Consider the following 24,678-nt stretch of genomic DNA (forward strand, 5'->3'; position numbering starts at 1 on the left):
AACTGTGATCAACATAATAACTATTTGTGATTCCAAAGTACTAATGTTGAACCATACTGTTCTTGACAGGTGATGGATTTTGGGTGCAGAATAAGGCTTGTATATATGTGTGTATGCACTCATGCATATGTGTAGGTATATGTTATGTACATATATGCATGTGCATGCATGTATGTGTATATATACACACACACACACACGTAATTTTTGTTTTGTATATAGCCAAAGAGGGAATTTGTTTTTCTTGTATGTTTTTCACAAGGAATTTATTTCTATTTTTTCTCCAAGGTGGGAGGGAGAAAGATAGATTTCTGTTAATAAAGAAAAACAATAGAGATGATAGTATAGATCTGAAATGTTACATGTACTTTCAGAAGGCGTCCCTGTGTTATAATTTTTACTTAATTGTTTTTACTTTGTTGGAAGAGACTTCTTAGGAAATGGTACTAATCTACAGATGTTTGTAAGGTGAAAATAAAATAAAACACAAAATACAACAAAACAAAATTAAGACACAAGGATCTTGTTCCATCTTGTCAGCTAATTAAATGGATATTTATTGTGTTTCACTTACCTCTCAGAATACAGATTCTTTTCCTGAGATCTTTAGTCCAGTTGGCATATATCTGTAGCTGTAGAGTTGATAAGCTTCATACACAAAGAAATGCCCTTCCTTGTATATTCCTAATGGAAATATATAACAAGGCTATTCTACTTTCTTTAAGGAAAAGATTAACCATTGTCTGTACTTAGTACAGATATCTACTGTTTGTAGATAAAAAGATAAATAAAAATACTACTAATAAACATAAATGTGAGCAAGGAAAGAGGGAGAGTTTCATAGCAATAAAATAGTAAAACTTTATTTTTTGACTTTGAGCTTCTCTAACCCAATCTGTTTTTATTTAAATATGTTGTGTTGTTTAGGGTAAGATATCTATGCCTATCAGTTTTATTAAAGAATTTGTTCTTAGCTCATAATTGATTTCTTGAGAGCAAAACTGATTAAAGCTGGGAAACTATGTTAATTGAGCTCTATACATTAAATAGTCTCCTAAGAAGAAAAGTATATCCATTCTGAAGTTGTAAAAGACAGATTACTGAATGGAAGATATAATGAAGACATTTTTTCCCTCATAGATAATGTAGAAAGAAAGAAATGAGCAATTTTTGTAAGTTAAAACCTGCTGGCATAAAATATGCCACATTTTCCCCAAATGAACCATTTATACCAATAGTTAAGTTTTCATCATATTGAAAATCTTAAAAAATAAAGCCACCTTTTATGATGACTCATTAATAGAACTTAGTTGAGAAATTAATGAATTTTTGAAATAATTAAGATTTGTTCCTTCAGAAATTAAAACACTTGTTATTTTAACCACTTTATAGAAATTTTCTTAACATACAAATCATTTTTTATTGTGAATATGATGAAAATTTAAGCCAACACAAAATAAGGAATGAACCCCTAGTAAAATAATATAATCTGAACACAAAAAAGACAAGAACATGCATTTCAATAAAATAACAATAGCAACTGATATATTCTGGGACTTATTATTATTTCTTTTCAACTTTTACCCTTAAAGTTTTTCTTTCTTTCTTTCTATTTTTTTTTTTTTTACTGCTGTTGTATTGATAAAGTCAATGTGGTTTTTTAATAGTTTTTTTTCTAATTATATGTAAAGACAACTTTTAAATTTTTTTCCTCTTTTCTTTCTTCTTAAAATGATAAGCAATTTGACACAGGTTATCTAAGTGCAGTCTTTTAAAACCTATTTTCTTATTAGTTATGTTTTGAAAAAAGAGACAGACCAATAGGGAAAAAAAAATCCTTGAAAAAAGTAAAGAATAGTGTGCTTTGATGTGTATTCAGACTTCATTTTTTTTTCTGAATGTGGATAGCATTTTCTATCATGAGTCCTTTGGAATTATTTTGTAGCTGAGAAGAGCTAAGTCATTCATATTTGATCATTGTACCGTGTTGCTGTTCTTTTGCATAAATAAATCAAACATAAAAAATGTTCTTCTCATTTTATTCTGCATCAGTTTTTAATTTTTTTCTAGGTTTTTCTGAAATCTGCCTTCTAATCATTTCTTATAGCTCCACTGATCATTCCTATAATTTTCCAAATTGAAAAATCTCTCCTTATCACTATTCTCCTACATGTATTACCTCCTTGTTGGAATATAAGCTCCTTCAGGGCCAGGACCAATGCTTAGCCAGGTGTCTGATATTTGAAACTTTTAAAATAAGCACTGAATAAATGCTTGCTCATTCATTCCCCTCTATGTAATCAATGAAAGTAAATTTTAGGAAAAGAACAAAACTTCAAATTTAGCTTACTGCTCAGCTTTGAAATAGTAAGTAAAAGATCTGTCAGTAAGTAGACATCTCCCCCCTCTGTGCTCCATAGGGAGGGAAAGGAAAAGAGTGTGTCTTGGGAGTTTGTGTGTCTAACCCCACACTCTGCCACTTCTTTTTTTTTTTTTTTTTGGCTGAAGCAATTGGGGTTAAGTGACTTGCCCAAGGTCATACAGCCAGGAAGTGTTAAGTGTCTGAGGCCAGATTTGAACTCAGGTCCTCCTGATTTCAGGACTGGTGTTCTATCCACTACACCAACTAGCTATCCCCTTTTCCCTCCTCTTCCCCTCATCACTTTTTTGCATGCTTTTCATTTAGCTGTTCTCTGCTCATATTTTGTTTTCTTCAGTCCAACATGGATTATTGCTCTCCTGAATACCTGTAGTGTTCTGTTTGGTCTCTGAACCAGCCTTCATTTCAGTAGCATAATCACTAAGAGAATAGCCAGGTGTTAAAGTCCAGAGTTGTGATGATCTTGTATTTAAAATCAGTCGGGGTCAGGAATTCAGCTTAAGGGAAAAATCTTCAATCTTTATTGAAGTGAAGAGGTGAAAAAAGATTGTGATAGCAATATGGGCAGCTGCAACAGGAAGCAGCTAGCAGAGGGGGATTGGAGATGAAGGGCAGTTGCGATAGCAATGTCAAGCGATAGCTGTGTCAAGACGCCAGCCAGCAGTCTCTCCTTCCCTTCCCTTACCATTCCCTTGCCTCCACCCACCAAAAACGTCATTTCCTATACAACACATCAGGACTTGCACAAAGAGTGGGTGGGGGCCATTCTTTCTCCAAGCTTATATATTAATAGAGTATGGTCCAATTACTATTTAGCCTCATGTGCTTGGGACCTCAGTGCATCAACTCAAGCCTCAGCCCATTACACAGAGTCTTCTTTATTGTTTCCTTCACAGTCTAGTTTCCTTGCCTGGGGCCCAGCTAGCTTTCTTGAGAGCCTTTGAGACGGGCCTTGGTCTTGGGGTGGGGAGCAAGAGGACAGCCCAGCCACCACAAGGCTGATGAAGATGAAATGAAATGAATCTCTTTGAGTACGGCTTGTGCTTCAGCCTCCAGCCTCCACAAAGGTGGACAATGGAATGAATCTGTCTCTCAGTCCCTCAGGCTGTTGTATACTCTATTATAATTATTTTATCGTAGGTGTGAATCTTGTAGAACTATATTAAGTACTCACTACATGTACTGAACTAGAGACCTATTAAGCACCATGCTAAACTAGATAACCATTGTAATTCCACTGACTTGACACCTTGTAAGAATCCTTATTTCAAGTTACAGAGTTCTGGCCCATAACAAATACCCAATTGAGCATGGACTCTTATGGCCTCCTGGAATCTTCTTCTTCTTCCATTAAGCTTTTTGAATCTGAGTTTCAGGAACAAGACCCCAAGAAGTTGATGAATTCCAAGTCACTACTCCTCATTTAGCAGAACCAAAAGGCAGTTCATTGTACTGAATTCAGTACTCTTGCATTCTTTTCTTTTCTTAATTTTCCAAATTTATTTTATTTGAAGAAATAGAATAAGCAAAAAACAAAACAAAACAAAAAAACAGAAAAGCAATATAAAACAAATGAGAATATTATCATCTGCCCAGCAGAACATCAGGGAGGATTCAAAATATATAATAAATTTCAATTTAAGAAATTATATATATTAGTAGAAGAATTTATATTCATAAGTGTGTCTTTTCTTTACTTCCTTGTAAATTGTTCTTTTCTCTGCTGTTACCTTACTTTATTCTTTTTCTCCCCTTTCATCCCCCATCCTGACTCCCCAAGCAGACTATTGTGCATTTCTTAATGGACCCTAAGAGTGAGTTGGCTTTTTGGGCCATGACACAAACAAGACAATAAATTTATAATCTAACACTTGGGATGTTTACGTAAGAAAAGTTTACAAATTTGTATGAGGCCTATACTAAGATCATTTTTCACTTAAGGCATCATGGGAAATCTTCAAGGGGAAGATAGCATTTGAGGGAGGTCTTGGTGGGTAGAATTTTTTTTTATTATGGCTTTTTTATTTACAAGCCATAGGCATGAGTAATTTTTCAGCATTGATAATTGCAAAACCTTTTGTTCCAATTTTTCCCCTCTTTCCCCCCACCCCCTCCCCAAGATGGCAGGTTGATCAATACATGTAAAATATGTTAAAGTATAAGTTAAATACTATATATACATATATACTGTATATGTATATATATATACATGTCCGTACAATTATTTTGCTGTGCAAAAAGAATCGGACTTTGAAATAGTATACACTTAACCTGTGAAGGAAATCAAAAATGCAGGTGGACAAAAATAGAGGGATTAGGAATTCTATGTAGTAGTTCATAGTCATCTTCCAGAACTCCTTCAGAAATTTTTTTTTTAATGTAGAAGGGGAAGGACCTAGATGTATAGGAAATAGTGAATGAAGAGAAGAAAATGCAAGAAACATTATATGGCTTGATGAGAAGATTCAGTTTTATTAGAATACTGAGTTAATGGGGAATATTTTGAAATATAGCTAGAAAGGTGGGATGGTTGCAGATTATGAATGACTTTGAATGTCACACTAAGAGTTTTGGCTTTTACTGTAAATAATAGGAAGTGAGTGATCCAAAGAAATGGAGTGACTAGATCATACTATGTATGGGAATGATGATGGCAGAACAGAATAGAAAAGTAGGCACTGGGGTTTCAATAAGTAGAGAAATGTAGCTTTGAGACAAGAGGTGATCAGATTGCAGAATTTAAGCTTTATACTTGGTCTAAAGAGGAGAAATTTTTCCATAAGAAAAGATCCTTTTTTCATTTTTTTGTTCTTTGCTGTAAAATTTTTCTTTCTCCCTCCCAACCCTGTCCTAGAGAAGACTAGCTTAGATACAAATTCTATATAAATGTAAATCCATACTATACATATTTCTATTTATCAGTTCTTTCCTCTGGATGTGGATAGCATCTTTCTTCATAAGTCCTTTGTAGTTTGAACATTTTTAATATTCAAAATAACTAGTCACTCAAAATTATTCTTATTATGATATGCATGGCAATCTTGTTGTTCTGATCATTTCGCTCTTCATTATTTATGCAAGTTTTTCCATGTTTTTCTGAAATTCTGCCCTCATTTCTTATTGCACAGTGGTATTGCATCATAGTCATATACCACAACTTATTTAGCCATTCCCCAATTGATGGACATTCCTTCAATTTCCACTTCTTTACCACCATAAAGAAAACTGTTATAAATATTTTAAAAACATATATGTTCTTTTCCTTTTCCTTCATCACTTTGGGAAACAGAGCTAACAGTGGTGTTGGTGTGTCAAAGGGTATACATAGTTTTATAACTCTTTGGGATAATTCCAGATTGTCATCTAGAATTGTTAAATCAGTTCACAGTTTTATCAGCAGTGAATTAGTGTCCAATTTTTCCATATCCCCTCTAACATTTGTCTCTTCTTCTTTCCATTTTGGCCAATCTGATAGATATAAGATGATATCTCAGTTATTTTAATTTGCATTTCTCTAACCAATACTGTTTAGAGTGCTTTTTTCATATGCCCATATAAAGTTTTGACTTTTTTTTCATCTAAAAGCTGCCTGTTCACAACATTTATCAGTTGGTAAATGACATATATTCTTACAACTTTAGAAAAGTTTCTTATTTATTTGAGAAATAAAACCTTTATCTGAGAAATTGTCTATAAAATTTTCTCCTAATTTTCTGTTTTCCTTCTAATCTTGGCTATTAGAATCATTTGAGAATAAGCAGTCCAGAACCAATATTCTCAAATTTTAATTATTTAGTTATTATTTATCTGGAATGTTGGATTGCCTAAAGTCTTCCATCTTTCTTTTAAAAGTGTTTTCTCTTTTTAAAATTATGAACTTTACAAACATCAAGAATGAACAATTTCATATACACAGGATAAAAAAAGACAGTTGTATGTACGAAACTGAATCTCTGTTATATACAGTTTTCTATCTTTCCAATATCATTATCATTATTTAAATTCAGAATTGAACTGATATTTTGAGTTTTTCTTTCAGCATTTGGAATAATCAGATTGTCATTTAAGAGCATTAGAAATATATTGGATCATACAATATTAAGCTTAAAGAATTATAAATTTTAGATCTGGAAGGGGCTTTTAGAGGCCATCTTGTCTAATCTCATTTTAAAACTAAAGAAACTGAGGCCTATATAGGTTAAATGATAGCACAAGGTCACCAAAGTCATTAGCATTAGAGGTAACATCTGATCCCAGGCCCTTTGATAATAGAATAAATATTATGTTACTAATAACTCATATTTATAGAATCTTTTTTTGATTTTCTTATTTCTTACATTACAATGTAAAGGTACTATTTTATGGCTCACTAATGATAATTAATCTATTAAGCTGAAATTAATTTAACTTTTTTTTTTTTTTTTACTATTTTCAGATTTCGAGTTCTACCTATAAATATAGAAATGAAGAATTCAAAAGACAATTCTCCAATCTTCCTGAGTCAGAGAGGCTAGTAGTTGGTAAGAAGGTGAAAAGTTCTTGAAAACTTTTATTTTTGCTGATGTTGCTAAAACAGACCTGAAGAATATAAATAGATAATTTCAGCTTTTTTTCTAGATCACAAATATTTTTCAAATAAGTAGAATACTAATGGTTTGAGATATTCTGAATCTGTATAAGAATGTGGGTTGAAGTATTTTATAAATTTTTAAAGTGTTTAATATTAGTTTAAAAAGGTGTTCAAGAGAAAAATGACCAAGTACTTTCTTACTCATTTCACTTTGTTTTGGAGACAGAATTTAAACTTGATATTCAACATAGCTTCTTTTTTTTCCATGGGAGAGGACTCCTCAGTATCATATGTGCTAACAGTCATTTCCTTAAAAAATTTTTTTTATTACTAAATTTAGAACAAATTCAAACCTCCTCCTATATAAAGGTTAAAAAAAAATGAAACCATGAATGTATATTACAGTTTATTTTAAACATTTAATTAAACTTAACAAGGTAGTAACACTCTTCCAAACTTTTATTGATGTCCTTTTCTTTTTTTGGCAGAGTGAGGGGAAATAGGATGTTTGTTACTTCTTACTAATTCATCCTCCCAGATTCCCCCATAGAAGTCCTTGCTAAAAGAAATAGGTATGTTCAGGCAAAGCAAAATTATATAGTGCTCATGTCTGGAAATCTTTGCTTCATTCTGCATCTTTAGTCCATCACTTTTCTTCTAGGAGACATGTTTTATCATGATTCTGAAGTCTTGATTGGATATTCCTGCAGAGTGAATTCAAAATGTTTTTTAGAAATGAATCTCCTTAATACAGTTCTGTAAATATGTTTTTTAAAACAAAATGGCTTTAATTCCCTAGTTAAGAATATTCAATTTAAAGGTCAGCTAGATGGTGTACCAATCCTGAAGTCAAATCTGACTTCAGACACATAGCATGTCCTAGTTGTGTGACCTTGGGCAAGTCACTTAATCCCAATTGTCTGGAAGGGGGGGAAGGAGAGAAGGGAGGGGAATCAATTTAAGCATATTTTTGTTCCTATAAAAATGATATAATCTTTGTACTATCTATTTTGTATATAATCTAGTACTATGGATATAACAAGAACATCTTTATTACTAAGAAGCTACTACTTATAGTTACCACTTCATTTAAGGCACTCATCACATCTTGCTTAGATCATTACAACAAATCTTCTAACTGGTTTTACCTCAAGAATCTTCCTTCCAATTTGTAGCACATTGCTGCTACATTTGCACAAAGCATCCTACTTCTTAGAAATAATTTATAATCAACCAATGAGTGTTAATTGAATGTCTATGATTATGGAGGTTACAGAAAAATTATGTTAAAAGAGACGTCTGAGGCCATCTGAGGGCATTTGGGGATAGCTAGGTGGCATAATAGATAGAGTGTCAGGCCTGGAGTTAGAAAAACATAAGTTCAAATCCATACTTAATGGCTATGTAAATCAGGGCAACTCATTTAACCTGCATTTGCTTCTGTTTCCTCTTCTATAAAATGGGAACAATAAAAGCACCTACTTCTGAAGGTTATTTTGAAGATCTAGTGAGATTTTAAAACACTTAGTGCAATACCTGATACATAGTAGAAGTGATTATTTTTATTATTATTATTATGTTTGACTTGTACTTTAATAAGAATTCCATCATGATGTCTGATGCAGGTCTCTGCATTATCCCTTCTCAGCTGATGCTATTCCTTATGTTTGCAATGCCTTTCTTTGAACATGGCCATTCCCACATCTCTTTTTAAAGTCTGACCTATCCTTTAAGATCCTGTCTCAAATGCCACCTCTTTCAGGGAACTTTTCCTTGATCTTTTCTAGTCATTCATGATTTTCCCTCCCATAAACCCCATATAAAACTTCGTTTTTTTGCTTGCATCTTTTATAAATTCATATTTGTTGAGTTGGAAAGAGCCTCTGATATCATTTAGATTCTATAATATTCTAGAAAGATTTCCTCTGCCTACAAGGCATTCTACTCTAGTTTTGGATTTTTTCCTTCTATATCTAGCAAAAACCTAACTTTCTAGAAGGTTCACCTATTGTTTTTAATTCTCTTAGAACTTTAATCCCTCTTCCATATAACAACACTTTAAATTCTTGTATGTGATTATCATGACCCACTTCAGTATTTTTTTCCCACATGAAACATTCTTTCTTCACTTTTATATGGCATGATTTAAAGTCCATTGACCATCCTGGTTGCCCCTTTCTACTTGGATCCCAGCTTGTCAATTTGTAAAATATGGTAAACAAAGCAGAATTCAGCATGACTGACTTACCATCTTCCTTGCTATGGACTCTGTGTTCCTGTTAATATCAATGTAATCTTAATTCATTTAGATATCACATTGCTGTCTCAAATTGAGCTTGCAAGACACTAAAACTCTTAGATTTTTTTTTCCTACATGGTATATTTGTCTAGTCATACTGCACTGATTCTGTATTTGTACAACTGATTTTTTTTTTTTAGCTCAAATGGAGGGCTTTATATGTATTCCTTTTAAATTTAATCCTAGTGGATGAAACTAGTGAATGTTTTAGCTTATCAATTTTTAAATCTATTTCAGTTTTATGTGTCTGAAAATCTGAGAGCATTCCAATTGTTCTTTCATCCAATCATTGATTTAAATATATATATAGAATAGGTACACTTACAGAGCTTTGTGGTTTTCCATTGGAACTTATCTCTATCTAGCGTTTAAATAATGCTTACTGTGTGACAAGGACAGTGTTAAGTAAGCACATTACAATTATTGTCTTATTTGATCCTCACAACCACCCTGGGAAGGTGCTACTCCCCATTTTACAGATGAAGAGACTGATACAAACAGAGGTTAAATGATTTATTTAAAGTCACACAAGTAAATGTTCAAGGCCAAATTTGAGTAAATTGATACAACTTTTCCTAGGATGATAGAGTCTGAGTAGCCAAGCAGCTGGGGAAAAGATGGTAGTGAAACATGACAGGAGCTGGCCTGACACTTGCCAATCAAAACATTTGCAAACCTATTTGGTTTCATGGTAATTTGTCAAGGGATGGCAACTTGTTTTTTGAAAAGAGAATGAGCTTCTATGGTAATGATGATTATCATATCATCTTTTCAGTTGTCTATTAATTATTTTCATCTTGCATTTTCCTATTAGAAAATCATTTTCCATGGTAGAAAAAAAAGAGAAATAAAATAAGTTTTAAGTATCTAATCCATTTATTCCAAGGAGAAATAGTATCCCCTCCCCTTTATTTCTTGTCATCAAAGCTGCATTAAATTACTCTTTTTGTTGTCCTTTGAGTTGATTTACATCCTTAGCTCATTCTTGGACTTAGTATTACTGATGTTATTATCAGATTAGAAAAAAATCATCCTTATCTACCTTCTTTTATTTCCTTCTTCATAACTTAACTTTAAAATTTTAAGTTGGTTGATGAGATTCTTCTTCACATTAATCTGTTTAGAAAGGTTCTAATTTTCTTTTTTATTGGAGCCATTTGTATTTATGTCATTTGAATTATTTTTATGAGAATCTCATTCTTCTTTTCTTCCATTTGCTATAGAATTTTAGGCCATGGGATACTAAATATTCTTTTCTATATTTCTCAAGAACTCAGCAATACCTTCCTTCCAAAGTTTTAGATTATTTCTATTTTGGAAACTATTTCTTCTTTGTCAGTAAAAATTATGCCCAAGATTACATTATCCTTATTGTTTTTGTTGTCTCCTGAAAGATGAAATTAGTAAGAGAAGTCAACAATGTATCTGTTGCTCTGTTTTTTAACAGAAAAAAATCCTCTAGGATTGATGCTCAATTAATTGATTATTATGTTCTTAATATTATGTCAACTTTGGGATCTTTTGGAATTTATCATTTTTTTTCCTTATGGAATAGTATTAACATACTAATTCTGTTTTTCTCTCCATTCTCTATCACACTTTTCTTTGTTATAGTTCTTACCATTCCATGAAGAAATATATATGTACTTTTTTGCTCTACTGGGCCCTTCTTTAGTCCTTTTTTTAAAAAAATGAATTATGTCCTCTCATTGACATAGTCATGATAAAGCCATATTTATTCCTTTATTTATTTCTCAGATTTTGTAGCTATCATTATTTTTACTGATTCTCTTTCTGGATATTGTCCCTTATGAAAAACTGGACATCCTATATTTTTAGTTTATTGACCTCTGAGCAATTTTTAATCCTGGCTAAGATCCCATCATTTCTGTTTCTTATACCCTGGTCCAGAAATTCAAGGCCTATATTCTAACGTTTTCTTTACCAACTGTTTATTTCACACTTTTTTTTGCAGTTATCATGTGTCACTTTGTATCTTAGTGTCAGGGCACATCCATTTTAGTTGATGAGGTTGAAGATCTGGAATGGTGAAGACAAGAACCTTAGAAATGCAAAGGAAATATCTCATATCTTTGAACAAAAATAAGGGGAGAATAGCTTGAATGAATAAGAAATGGTCAGCCAGACAATGAAATTGATCCTATACCCAGACTATTTCATGCCTTTCCCTACCCCTTTTTGCTATGCCAGAAACAGCAAAAATCTGGGTTCATCATCATAAGTAAAGTTGTTTTCCCTCACTGAGGGAAGCCACCTTTTATCTAGAAAGAGCTGTCAAACAGAAAGACCATATCTATTCCATCTCCTCTCTGGATGTGGTCAACTTCAGGCCCCATTAAAAAGAATTGACTTTGCCCAATTCTAGACCTTAAGAGATTCTGGTTCAGTTTTAAATAAGAACAATAAAGCCTTTCATGCCAGTATCTGAGAGTGGCGAAACATGACTATCTAGTGATGAGCCCAGAGTCCCATTGATGTACAGAGAGGCCATGCATCTCAGTGATCTTCCCTGTCTAAAAAGGGTTTCTCTTCTGATAAGTTTGCCACATGCTGCAAAGAACATAGTGAGGACTGGTGAAAGAAAGACCTTGCTATAGCATTTGTGAGTTTTGAGTTGCCTTTACCAGGTGTGTGTCCTCCACATGTGTTGAAGGACCATTATACTATGAGTTCATTTCTCACCTCTGGACTCTGTGTCTATTAGTGGGGGAGAAATGCTATTAGGAGTAGCAACTACTATTCTTATGAGGCTGTTTGAGTAAATAAATGCCTTTGTAAGTTCTAATTAAGAGAACAGAAATGACTCCTTCTCTAAGGAGCCTGGGGAAGGCTGAGGGGAATGAGCATAGAGTACAAGAAAGGAGTGGAACAATTTGTCATTGTTTACTTATTGGGCTGTACACTCTGTGAAGGCCCAACTCGTGTCTTGTATAATGTTGTAATGTGTATACTTAATAGATGTTTTAAAAATTAAATGTGTTGCTACATATAGAGATTTTCTAAAGATAAAATGAGAAAATATATGCAGATCATTTATAGTATCTAGATCCATTTAAAGGGTAAATAAATATCAGCTAATATTGTGTGACATATCAAAGTAGTGATAACACAAAAAATTCATGCATCCAAATCAGTATTGTTATTAAAATTAAACACTTCTGAAGGGTAGATATTTATTCTATTAATGTTGTAATTGCTTAACATACTTCTAGAGTGTCTCTTGTGGAATTGTCTTTAAAGACAGAAGCATATTCTTTGTGGAATGATTGATGGCAAATCATCATCTTATATGGATGAATTTGATTTTTTTAAATAGCCAGAAGTCTTTTGGAACTAAGTCTGAGTGTATCATCAAGCTGAGCAGTGTTATTTTTGGTTAAAATAAGATATGGTTAAAAAGTTAGGATACTTTTAAAATACATGGATTCTAAGCCATATCTGAAAGCTATTTTAAAAGGTAAACAAAAAATATCTTGGGCAATGATATTCATTATTTCCAAAATGATTACTATCTTAGTTATACCAATGATAATTTATATACATGTACACAGTATGCAAATTGTTTTACATATATCATTTCATTTGATCCTCATAATATCTTGATGACCTAAAGATATTAAGTGACTTGCCCGTGGTCCCTCAGCTCATTAAGTGCCAGAGGTAGGATTCCAACACAGTTCTTATTTCAAGTCCAACACTCTATCCATTATACCTTTTGTATAATATATTTTGCTGGTTTTAATTATAAAGAGTGCCATCACCTTGTAATTGCAACTCAGATTGGTACACTTAAGTTGTTCAGTGAACAACTTACATATAAATGTTTAATTTATTTAATTCATCCCTTCACATATTTAGTGGCTTAAAGTTAAAAAAAAAATCCTTATCTACATATATGTAGTGGAAAAATGGAGCTCAGTGCCGTGTAAAATATATAAAGCCACCAGTGCCACAAGTTTCTCACTGCACTCAGAAGTATAGTGTCTTCCTCATTCCTAGAGGTTTGGAAAACCAAAATCTCTTGAAAGGTAAAAAAAGAAATAAACATGAATTGGGGTGGGTGTAGGTAGGGGCACCTGGAGGCCAGGTGGCTACTGCTAGCTCTCCTGCTATCACCTCTTCATCCTGGGCCCAGTGAAATTATTAGCAGAGGATCCAAGAAGAATAGTTTTCATGAAAGGGTAACTCTTTATTTTTTCATAGGATAATTTCCTATTTCTAGAATGGTTTCTCTCTTTTCATCTTTCCTTCTAGAGGAGTCTTCATCTCCTTTAAGACTCAACTCACATGTTCTATCTTTCAAGATATTCTTTATTGTTCCCTTCCACCTCAATTCCCCAGTTGTAGGCGCTTATTTTGTGTATATATGCTCTTTATTGACTTCTCTGTGAGACAGCGTATTATAGAAAAGAGAGAGCTTGGGAGACAGAAAACTTGGGAGCAGATCCATTTCCTGACACTTACTTGGTGACTCTAGGTTAGTTACTTAATATTTTTCAGCCCCAATTCCTGGAGGAGGTTGGGTTAGATATTCTCCCAAATCTATGATACTGTTTAATTTTGTGTTTGTGTTCCCTAGGTGTAGTATAATGCTTTGAATAGGCCTGTGATAAATTTTTCTTGATTGAGCTTTTAAAAAACTTACTGATAATTGTGTTGGAAACTGACCATTCAATAGCAAGGGATATTATTAGATTTTAATCTGTTGCATTTAATAGACAGTTCCTTCAGTAACTTCTGATATTTCTAATTCTGACTTTTATAAATGCTTATTATAAAATGAAATGCTTTTAAAACTGTGATATATATAGAACCTAGCCATTTATTTGATATACAATCTGTAAATGCTTATTATGAAAAGCTTTTAAAACGGTGAAATGTGTAAATCATCTGTTTATTTGATATCCACCCTTTTTCTAGGGCTTTTTTGATGAATCAAATGATATTGACATCAATTTCATCGAGAAACATAGAAATAATTCATTTCATTAGGTAATCTGTTATTAAAATGACTTTTCAGGTGGGAATCCCTTTGGTTCTTAAATGTTCTGCTAATTTTGTTACATATTTGTCTTTTGAGGGAAGTGTATAAGAATTGAAAATGAATGTTTTCTTAGCATTGATAAAATAAAGGTATTTAGTCTTTCTTTAAAACAAAATAATGTAATATTAAGGTTTTAGGTAAATACTGATTCATATGCTTGAGTACCCTGCATAAGTAAGCACTCAAGAAATATTTGACTTGCTATATTATCTGACAAAGGCTGCTTTAGCTGTAGTTGTAGTTGTTTAAAAAAAACCATTGACCAACCCTTTGAGAATGACTGAAAAGATTGTCAACCAAAATCATGTTGTTTAAATCAATGCTATGGAAATTCCAAATAATGTAAGCTAAATTAACGAAAAGTTCAATGTTTTGGATTAAAATTTCAAGGAGCTTCATTGCAGCCACCAATTTTGCAATAGAAAGGTAGTTATACATACTGAGTAACCTGTCTGCTTCATTATTTCATAGAACTATTTTTGTTTGAGGATTTAAAGGCATTCCCCTTGCAATCCATTTGCTATCATAATCAATGTTAATAATTAGCTTTTCTTTGTGAAATATAGATTTTGCTTGATCACATACAGATTTCAGAGTATTTATTCAGAAATTTAATAAAATTTGATTTTTGCTTTTTAGGTACTTTTGGATTGGTAGAGCTGTTTTTTTTTTTTTTTTAAAGCACATCTTTTTTATACTTAAAAATTCAGTGGTTAAGATAAAATTATTCATTCCAAACTATTATCTTGTCACTGTAGATAATCTAGGAATTAATTCCCATAGGGAGAAAAAAAAAGGAGAAAAATCTTAGATTTTAAAATAAAACAAATTTTTAACAAATTTTAAAAAATATCATTGATTTGTTTGTTATCTCTGTTGGGAGACATGGTGAAATTCTTGTGGGAATGTATCAACCTCTCGTTCTTTGCCTCTTTAGTGAAAAGGTGGAGATTTGGGAGAGGAAAATCTGTTCATTTCTTTATAACTTTGAAATTAGAGATTTTTTTTTCCTTTGACAAGTGGCAGTAATGATTTTGTACTTTGAAATACCGTACTTTTTTTCCCAAGTTGCTGCTAAATTTTTGGATCAACTCCTTCCTCTGTCTTTGTGTGTTCAGATTATGCCTGTGCTCTTCAGAAGGACATTCTGCTTCAGGGACGCCTGTACCTTTCAGAAAACTGGCTCTGTTTCCATAGCAACATCTTTAGATGGGAAACTACAGTAAGACATATTCTGATTTCAATGTATTAAAACAATTATCTGAGAAACTTCTTTGGTTTCATAATTTCAAATAGCAAATGGAAAGGTTGTTGATCACTTAGGTGGTACAATATTTATTTACTATGTTAAATATGTTAAATCTTATTATTTAAAACCATGCCAGGCCTCATACTACTTGTCTCACTTTTGAGGAGTTTTCCCCAAAAACTATTTCATTCTACAATCTTAGCAAAAATCTTCCGTTTTATATGTGCTTATTAACTGGATAGCAGAATTTTTTACAACAAAAAATATTGAGGATGGAATGAGCTATGTTGAATAGAAGAGAGAATGAGAGTTAATTTATTCTATTTCCATATGTTTAGATACATCCACAATCAATATTTATCATTGGTAGCCCCTATTTGGAATTGACTTTAACATAATATTGACTCAGTAGTTCTGTGGCCCAAGTCATATTTTCTCAGTTTGTTTTTCAGTTTGCAAGACCTACTAAAACCTTGATCCAATCAAGATAGATTTTATGGATGAATTTTAAGGATTAAGCCTATTTTTTGTAACTTTCAACTGAAAAATATTATTTAAAGGTCCCTTATGCTATATCAGAAATGTAAGAACACTAACATAATCCTTATGGTGTCATAGTTTTTATGTGTAAAGATTTTTCTAGTTAATACCAATTTTATTTTGGAGGTGGACTATGCAAGGGAAATAAGATAGACAATCTATAGCAATATATAGAATATAGAAAATTTTTCTCTATACTATGCTTTAAATTATAAAGTATTTTGGAATGTAAAGCTACATTTGATCTGTAGAAATGTTGATTTGTGTATGCATCAACATGCATGCAATTATAAAGACTAGCCATTATGTTTAACATTTTCCTTTTTTATTTGATATTTTTTAGCTCAATTTGCATATTTAGTTGAGATCTGATTATAGGCTTCCAGTTAAAAAAAGCTTATTGCATTTTTCTTGATGATATTGCTAGAAAGATGTTTTATGTGGTAGGCTGTCTGCTATTGGTCTGGTTATTTGTAAATTAATTCATTATTTAAACATCCATATGTCTTTTATATGTTGTCTGATGTCAGAAATAGAGAGCTGGTTAAGGAGAGAGATACTTGAAAGGATGCTTAATTGTCTACTCTGTTTCTCTCAGAGAATAATAATATGTTTTATTAATGCATTGTAAGTTTATTTTGCTTAAATATTAACTATTAGACTAATATTAAACTAAAATTTTAGTGTATATATTTTGTTGTACAATACATTTTAATATCTAATTTGTGTGTGTGTGTGTTTAGATTTCCGTTGCTTTGAAGGACATAACCTTTATGACCAAGGAGAAGACTGCTCGACTCATTCCCAATGCCATTCAGATTGTTACAGAAAGTGAAAAGGTTCAAAAAATTCTGCAAATTCTTACTTACTCTCTCCTTTTTTCTTCTCCTTCTCTGAAAATGTTATTTATGAATTTATAAGCCAACTGCTGATTGATTTCTCTAAATTTAACCTTATAGTTTATTCAATAGCTCCTAATTAATGTTGACAATTAAGAGAACTGTATGCTGTTGGAAACAGAACTGGGCCCAGATTTGTGGTTTCATTCATGTGAGAAACTTCTGGTAAGGACGACTTCTACCGATACAGATGCACAGCTGTTTTGTAGCTTATAATTTTAGAGAGCTTCCTGGAGTGCTGAAAGGATTAGCACCTTGCTACAGGTCACATATGAGGGTCAGGATCTTCTAGATGTGGGTCTTGAATCCAGATCTTCCTGCCATAATATTTAATGTAGCATAGTCTGAAAATAAATACTTGCTGGGATATTCATGTTATTGGCCTTATATTTGGGAGAGGCAATTTAGCATCCTCATAGGAAGACGGCCTGAGTTTATTATGCATTACATTTGAAGTAGCCTGGCTGTGTGACCTAAGATAAGTCACTTTCAATCTCAGTGATCCAGGCAATTCTCTAAGACTAGAAGTTGCTAAGAAGGCGCTGATATGCATTACTAGAGTGAGTTTCTTTCACAGAAATCCCCATACTAATGAAATCATAGGTCTAGTCTCTTTTCATATTTTTATGATCTTTTTTTTCTTGTTGTATCATAAGTATTAAAAACAATGAATAATTTGCTTTGACTTTTCATAGGAACGTACCTAGATCATAAGTACCTCATCTCTTTCAGTGTCCTTTTCTTCAAGGCTCTGTTGCTCTTTCATCTAGGAAACTTTTTCTAATTCCCCATATCATATTAATGATCTTCACTTGTCTGTATTCTGCCTCTTCACTTCATCATAGACATCTTGAAAGTGAAGACTTGAAGGTTAAAAACTACTAAAAAGAAAATTTGAAGTGCTATTAGGAGGCTAGACAGGAGAGTTTAGATGAGATTACAAGTTTTAGTAATATCAGTGACCCTACAACATGTTTTTACAATTATTGTTAGAAAACAAAGCAAAGTTATCTGTGCTAAAAAAAAAAAAAGGTATATTACTATTTTCTATATTATATAATTATATTCTATTCAGCCCATTTAGATAGAGATAAAGCACATAAATAAATTAGAAAAGGATTCTGGATTAGTTTGAGAATAATTATTTGAGAATTTTGACTAAAAATATTTTACAAAACCATAGTATTATAATTTTGACAGAGCCATGACTAGGGAGAGGCAACTTGAGTGTAGGGGAATAGATATTTAAGGGACATAGTCTAGAGACTACCATACTAAGAGTCCCTTCAATGTGTTATTCTTTTTCCTGGGGATACCACTCCCTCTTTCCCCCCATTTCTGTCATAAACAAGAACCGCTTCCTCTTCCAATGTGATTATCCCCATGGTTGCACTGTCCTACAGTGCTGTCTCCTGCTCAGTTGTTTTGTCTTAGGTATATAATTACTAGTTATAACTTTGGATTTTGACAGTTCATTTGATAAACTAAGAATTTAACAGGGCAGAAAAACTAAATTATTTCCTTACTCTTCAATATAACTTCCCTGTAATAATAAATGAGGCCATAGACTGTGAGATTTAAGATGAATTTGTATTGTCTGTTTTATATATAAATGAAGTATTATATTTCTAGTGCTATGATCTGTCACTTTTTATAACTCTAGTCTATTAAAATATTGCTTGGTAAATATTAATTGAATTCAAAGAAAAATTATCACTAGAAGCAAGCACATGTTAGAAATAATAAAACATGAATAAAATCATGTTTGTAACTTAAGAAAAACTATTCAACTATTTGAAAAGATGCTTTTTTTCTTTATAGGTAACCTCTTTACTTTTAATACAATAAAGAATATAAATAAGGCATATTGTAAGTAGTAATGAATTCTAATAATAATATCCTTAGATCAGAGGAAGTCCCAATTTGCTTTTGTGACAATGATATCTTCCTTTTGTTTTCTATATTACTAAAATTGTTCTATTGTTTTCCATGCAGTTTTTCTTTACATCCTTTGGTGCCAGAGATAGAAGTTACCTCAGTATCTTTAGATTGTGGCAGAATGTATTACTAGACAAGGTAAGATTTCAGATGGATGGTGATTGCCAGTCTTCTGGTTTTGAATTGGAGAGTATTAGAATTGAAGAGCTTTGTCTGATTTGTCTGTGGACTTGCCGGCAAAAATCAGGAAATCTTCAAACAAATTCAAACAAACTTAATTATAGTACTCCAGAACATTGTTATCAATTCTATAAATCAGTAATTTTATTTTAATATTTATATAAAATGTAAATTCTGAACATTATATTCATTATTATGGACAGATTATTATTAATGAAATTTCAATTTGCCTCAATATTTACCTCTTTGCATGAGAGTATTCCGAAAGGTAAGATAATAAGAACTGATTGTAACCATGTAATTTGCATTTTTTTAATATGACAAAAAAAGTTAGTAGGAGGGATTTAAAATTATATCAACTATCAGGATATGTACAAGGTTTATCAAAAATTTAATAATTTTTATTGTTGTATTATGGTATAAAATGTATAATGAGAATTGATGTTCAGAATGACCAAGGCAATGCAAGATCCTTCCTTAGTCATCAAAGAAAAATTAAATGATATTCCATATGCTCTATTTTCTAAAACAGGAAAGTATGCCAAATACTTTATGACTATTTTCAGTGAGTGTTTTCAATCAAAAAAAATTATTTTAAATCACCGGAGAATTCATTTAACTAATATGCTTCATTTTCTATGTGTTTTATGATTTTGATACTAGCTTATCCCATGTTCTCCAGAAGATTGCACTCTCAAATAATCTCTCTGTCTAAACTTCAGCCTTTCCATGTCTACTGATTCCTGGTGTGTATCCTTAAACAATCTCGATGAGGCCCTCTTTCTCCTCAAGCTTTGTTCTATATCTGTTCTCCTTTTATCATCCACACTCTGAATAAACTATCTATTTTTGTTGCTCCATTCTTTTTCTCTCATTTCTCAATCCTTTACAGTTTGACTTACTCTAAAATTATGAAGATTTCTTAATTGTCAATCTGATGAATTTTCCTCATTGCTTATCCTTCTGGACTTCTCTTCTGCACTTGATACTATTGAACATATCTTCTGAATAATCTATTCTCTCTAGGGTTTTGTGACACTTCTTATTTTCTCCTACCTGTGTGAGTAACTTTCTCCATTTCCTTTGCTGGCTTCTCATCCAGATCTGTGTCTCTAACTGTAGGTGACCTACAGGTTCTGTATTGGGCCTTCTTTTTTTTCCCTTCTATATCTCATCAGCTCCTCGGTTTAACTATCATCTCTAAGAAGCTTTCTCAAAGATATATATGTCTATATATACATATGTGTATAAATAGGTGGTTAGGTGGAGCAGTGTATAAGAGTCCCAGACTCTCTTGCCAGATCAGGAAGATTCATTTTTCTGAGTTCAAATTTGGCTTCAGACATTTACTAGCTGTGTGGCCCTTGGCAAGTCACTTAAAGCTGTTTACCTCAGTGTCCTTATCTGTAAAATGAGCTAGAAAAGGAAATGGCAAACCATTCCAGTACCTTTGCCAAGAAAACCCCAAATGAAGTCACAAAGAGTAAGTAGTGACTAGAGATAACTGAACAAGAAAATTAAAATGTATATAAATGCTTATCTCCACATACTGAACTGTGTGTTCAGTAGGATGTATATGTAAAGATTACAAATATATGCAGCCTGTCTTTCCTCTTATCTTCAATTCTGCATCAATGAACCCTTGGAAATTTAAAAATGGATGTCCTAGAAACATATCAAATTTCTCATGTTTGTAGCAGAATTTTATCTTTGCCTCCAACCAGTCATCTTCCAAACTTTCCTATTTTTTTCAAAGATATCACCATTCTTCAGGTCTATAACCTTAGTGATTTTTCATTACTCTTTACCCTGAAATATTTTGTCACTTCCAGTATAATGCCTTTTAGTTTTTTTTCTTTTCTCCCTTTTGAAAGTTTGATTTTTTTTTTTTTTAGTAAACAAAATTTTTTCTTTCCCTTCTCCCTTCCTCTGCTGACTAACTCCCCATTGCAGAAAAAGAACAGCAAAACCATTTTAACAAATATACATAATCAAACAAAATTAATTCCCACACTGACCATGTTAAAAAATATATACATATCTCAGTATGCTCCTTGAGTCTGTCACATCTCTGTCAAGAGGTAGCTAGAATTTGTCCTAATGGGTTCCCAGAATGGTGGTTTGACATTGCATTGTTCAGAGTTCTTAAATCTTTCAAAGTCTTTTGTATTTATAATATTATTGTGGGGCAGCAAGATGGCACAATGGTTAGAGTATTTTGCTTTTCTACTGATCTTACTGGAAAGGCGCAGAGGTTGGAGTCACTGTCAGGGGTTAAATTTTCAGTGTAAGCATTCAGTATGTAAATGTCTCAGAATTCAGCAATCTGTAAAACAGGATTTGATATATTGTTTTGTTTTGTTTTGTTTTTTATCTAGACTTAAGTCTTAATAATGGAGATTAATAATTACCAAAGTGCCACTCTGCAAAGGCTTTTAGTTTATACCCATTGCAAATAACGCTGCCCTTTAGTTTTATTAGATGCCACTTATTATATTAAGGAAAGATCCATTTATTCCCATGTTTTCTTACATTTAGAAGGATAGAAGTTGTATCTTGTCAAAAGCTTTTTCTGCATCTGTTGATATAATCACATCATTTTTGTTGTTCTTGTTATTAATATAGTTTGTTATGTTAATAAGACAGCTTGGAGGCACAGCTAGCTCTAGAGTAAGATTCATCTTCATGAGTTCAAATATGACTTCAAGTACTTACTAGCTTTGTGACTGTAGACAAGTTCTAGAATAGGCACCCATCATCTCATATCTGGATTTGTTGATGACACTATGTATATGTTAAAATGATCTTTCTCAAGCTAAGTCTGAAAATATATCATACCCACTCCTACCAACCCTACCCTCCAACTTAGTAAACTCTACTGGCTCCCTATCATGTCTGGATAGAGCCAATTTTCTTTTTTTTTTTTTTAAATAACTTTTTATTGATAGAACTCATGCCAGGGTAATTTTTTACAACATTATCCCTTGCATTCACTTCTGTTCCGATTTTCCCCCTCTCTCCCTCCACCCCTTCCCCTAGATGGCAAGCAATCCTTTACATGTTGAATAGGTTACAGTATATCCTGGATACAATATACGTGTGCAGAACCAAACAGTTCTCTTGTTGCACAGGGAGAATTGGATTCAGAAGGTATAAATAATCCGGGAAGAAAAATAAGAATGCAAGCAGTTTATATTCATCTCCCAGTGTTCTTTCTTTGGGTGTAGCTGCTTCTGCCCATCTTTGATCAATTGAAACTGAATTAGTAGAGCCAATTTTCTACAAATTGACTGGACCCTCTTTATTTTCTAGCTCCTCTAAATTGAGAATGTTATTTCTAGTAATATGTTATTTTTACTATAAATAAAAAAAATATTGGATGGAAATCATTAAAGTGGGATCCTGGAATTAGGAAGACCTGAATTCAAATTCAGGGTCTCATTTAATAACTAGCTAGTATAACAGTGGGCAAGTCACATAACCCCAATTACCTTCAAAATGAAAAAGATGCTTAGCATACCAAGAGGTTAAGTGAGTTATTCCTGCTTACAGAGGTAATATATGTCAGGGGCAGGATTTGAACTTGGTCCACTATTCTGTGTTGCCTCAAATTATAAAATACAATTGACTTGTTAAAACAGAAAGAACTTGTACCATTTTTCAAGGGACAGAATTCCTGATACATTATGATCTTTTTATTTGTTTAAACATTATCAAGTACTTAAGTTACTGCCCTATATTACTGTCCTGTATGGCCTGTTTTTCTGCAATCTTCTGACATTCCATCTATAGTTACTCAAGGTTGAGATGTATACACTAAGAATAAGAATAAAAGGGATTCAATAGAATTTTGATGGCAACCCTTTGTTAGCATTAAAGTAATACATAGTGGTAACATAGTTTATATTGGGAATTATATTGGAAATATTTATTTTGGGATATAATTGGATGTTTTTATCTAGTTTGAATGGAAATGTTTGGTAGGAGAACCATGATTTACACAGTACAATCCAGAAGATTCTTAATTACAAAAATTAATTTAAAATATTAGAATAAATATTGTACATGAAGTGAAAGCAAGTTATTTGTTCCTTTGTAAACTAGTAGTTTAATTCAACCAAAGAAAATAGGAACTGTGTCTTTAAAAAAACCCTGTTTACCTGTCCCTCTTCTAGTAGGAGTGGCTTAGGAACCAGTTGAGGGAGGTAAAACCTCCAATTCAGTATACCAGCTACCTTGAGGAGAAAGCTGATCCTATAGCCAGGAAGTTAGAAATAAATAAGCTTCTAAGCCACATTAAAACTCGTCTTTTCTAAATAAAAGCATCTCATGACAAAATAAGGAGATTGAAAATGGCAAATTTATACCTGTCATCAAATTTTTGGAGCCCTGTGTGATAACTGAAGTATTTTGTGACTTCATTGGAATACAAAGCTTCCTAGGCCGAAAATTGATCTTCTGACTTTTGAAACTTATCTGATAACTTCATGCCTCGTCAAGACCCTCTGGGTGAAACATTGAGACTGTCCTTTGTTTAAAGGTAGATACTCTATTTTCTTTATAAATGTCATTTTTTCCCTAAGCTTATGCATATTAGTGCTAGATACAAACATATCACTTCTGTTACTGTTTGTTTAAATATTTAGGAAATACATGCTGATAATGTAATTGAAGTTTGAATTTGAAGCTCGCTTGTAAATGACAAGTTTTTTTGTGACTTCTGAACTACTTCATAGAAAAATTTACATTTTTGATGGAACAGGATATTTTGAGTTAAAGGAATAGTCTAAACCAGCCCCCAATTTTTTTTAATCAGAGGAAGGAATTGAGGCATATAGATGTTAGTGATTTTTCTGAAACCATCGAACTACAAGTCAATAACAAATCCAGAATTTGAATTCAAATCCAGATATGAAAACACACATTGGACTTATATTTAGTTACATGAAAGAATATTGGATTTCTAATCACAAGACTTGGCTTTAAATCCTATTTTCTTTACTGATTACCTCTATGAATTTAGAAAAGTTGGGAGATACTACTTTTTTGGGTCTGTAAATGATTTTCAAGGCCACTCTAGATCTAAATCTAAGTTTATTTGTGTCATGAATCCCTTTGGTTGTCTAGAGAAGCCTATGGCTGGACCTCTCTTCAAAATTACATTTTTAAAAGCACAAAATAAAAGTTATGAGCCTCAGATTAAGAATTCTTAATTCTAGATCTAAACCTTTTGTTCCTCTGCCTTCAAATCCAGTGTTCTTTCCATTAGCTAGAAGTGACCATGACTTATACACATTCTATTGGCTTAAAAAAAAGATACTTAATACAAAAACTCCACAATCATTCATTTTCTGGTAACATGTATTTAGAAATATACATATATTTATGTTTCCATTATTTTTTCAATAAATGAATACTTTTAGTATGAGCATTCTAATTTTAGTATAAATTTCAGTTCACTATTTCAGTAAGTATTTTTTATTATTATTGTTTTGTGCCATAACTTAAGCCTATCTTTGTTTCATTTTGAAGCCCGACATTTTAGAAAGTGCTGTCTG

General features: G+C 32.3%; 1 protein-coding gene and 1 long non-coding RNA gene across 4 annotated transcripts in view; one reads left to right on the top strand and one right to left on the bottom strand.

Moving 5' to 3' along the window:
- Positions 1-7,391: 7,391 nt before the first annotated feature.
- Positions 7,392-18,506, bottom strand: LOC127554080 (uncharacterized). Its single transcript, XR_007951888.1, has 2 exons — positions 17,706-18,506; positions 7,392-7,654 (listed from the first exon to the last, which is right to left on the bottom strand). It is a non-coding gene; the product is annotated as an uncharacterized LOC127554080 (long non-coding RNA).
- Positions 15,437-24,678, top strand: part of LOC127554078 (protein Aster-C-like) — a 51,819-nt gene continuing 42,577 nt past the window's right edge. Inside the window, exons 1-3 of one of the 3 annotated variants that reach the window (XM_051985314.1) lie at positions 15,437-15,536; positions 16,847-16,942; positions 18,998-19,078. In XM_051985314.1, coding sequence (XP_051841274.1) covers positions 16,877-16,942; positions 18,998-19,078 — 147 coding nt within the window. In that variant the 5' untranslated portion in view covers positions 15,437-15,536; positions 16,847-16,876. Of the gene's footprint in view, positions 15,537-16,846; positions 16,943-18,997; positions 19,079-23,360; positions 23,661-24,678 lie in introns of those variants that run through there. The other 2 variants (XM_051985312.1, XM_051985313.1) reach the window with 2 other exon arrangements.

This window comes from Antechinus flavipes, chromosome 3 (genome assembly GCF_016432865.1).
Source record: "Antechinus flavipes isolate AdamAnt ecotype Samford, QLD, Australia chromosome 3, AdamAnt_v2, whole genome shotgun sequence".
Lineage (NCBI taxonomy): Eukaryota > Metazoa > Chordata > Mammalia > Dasyuromorphia > Dasyuridae > Antechinus > Antechinus flavipes.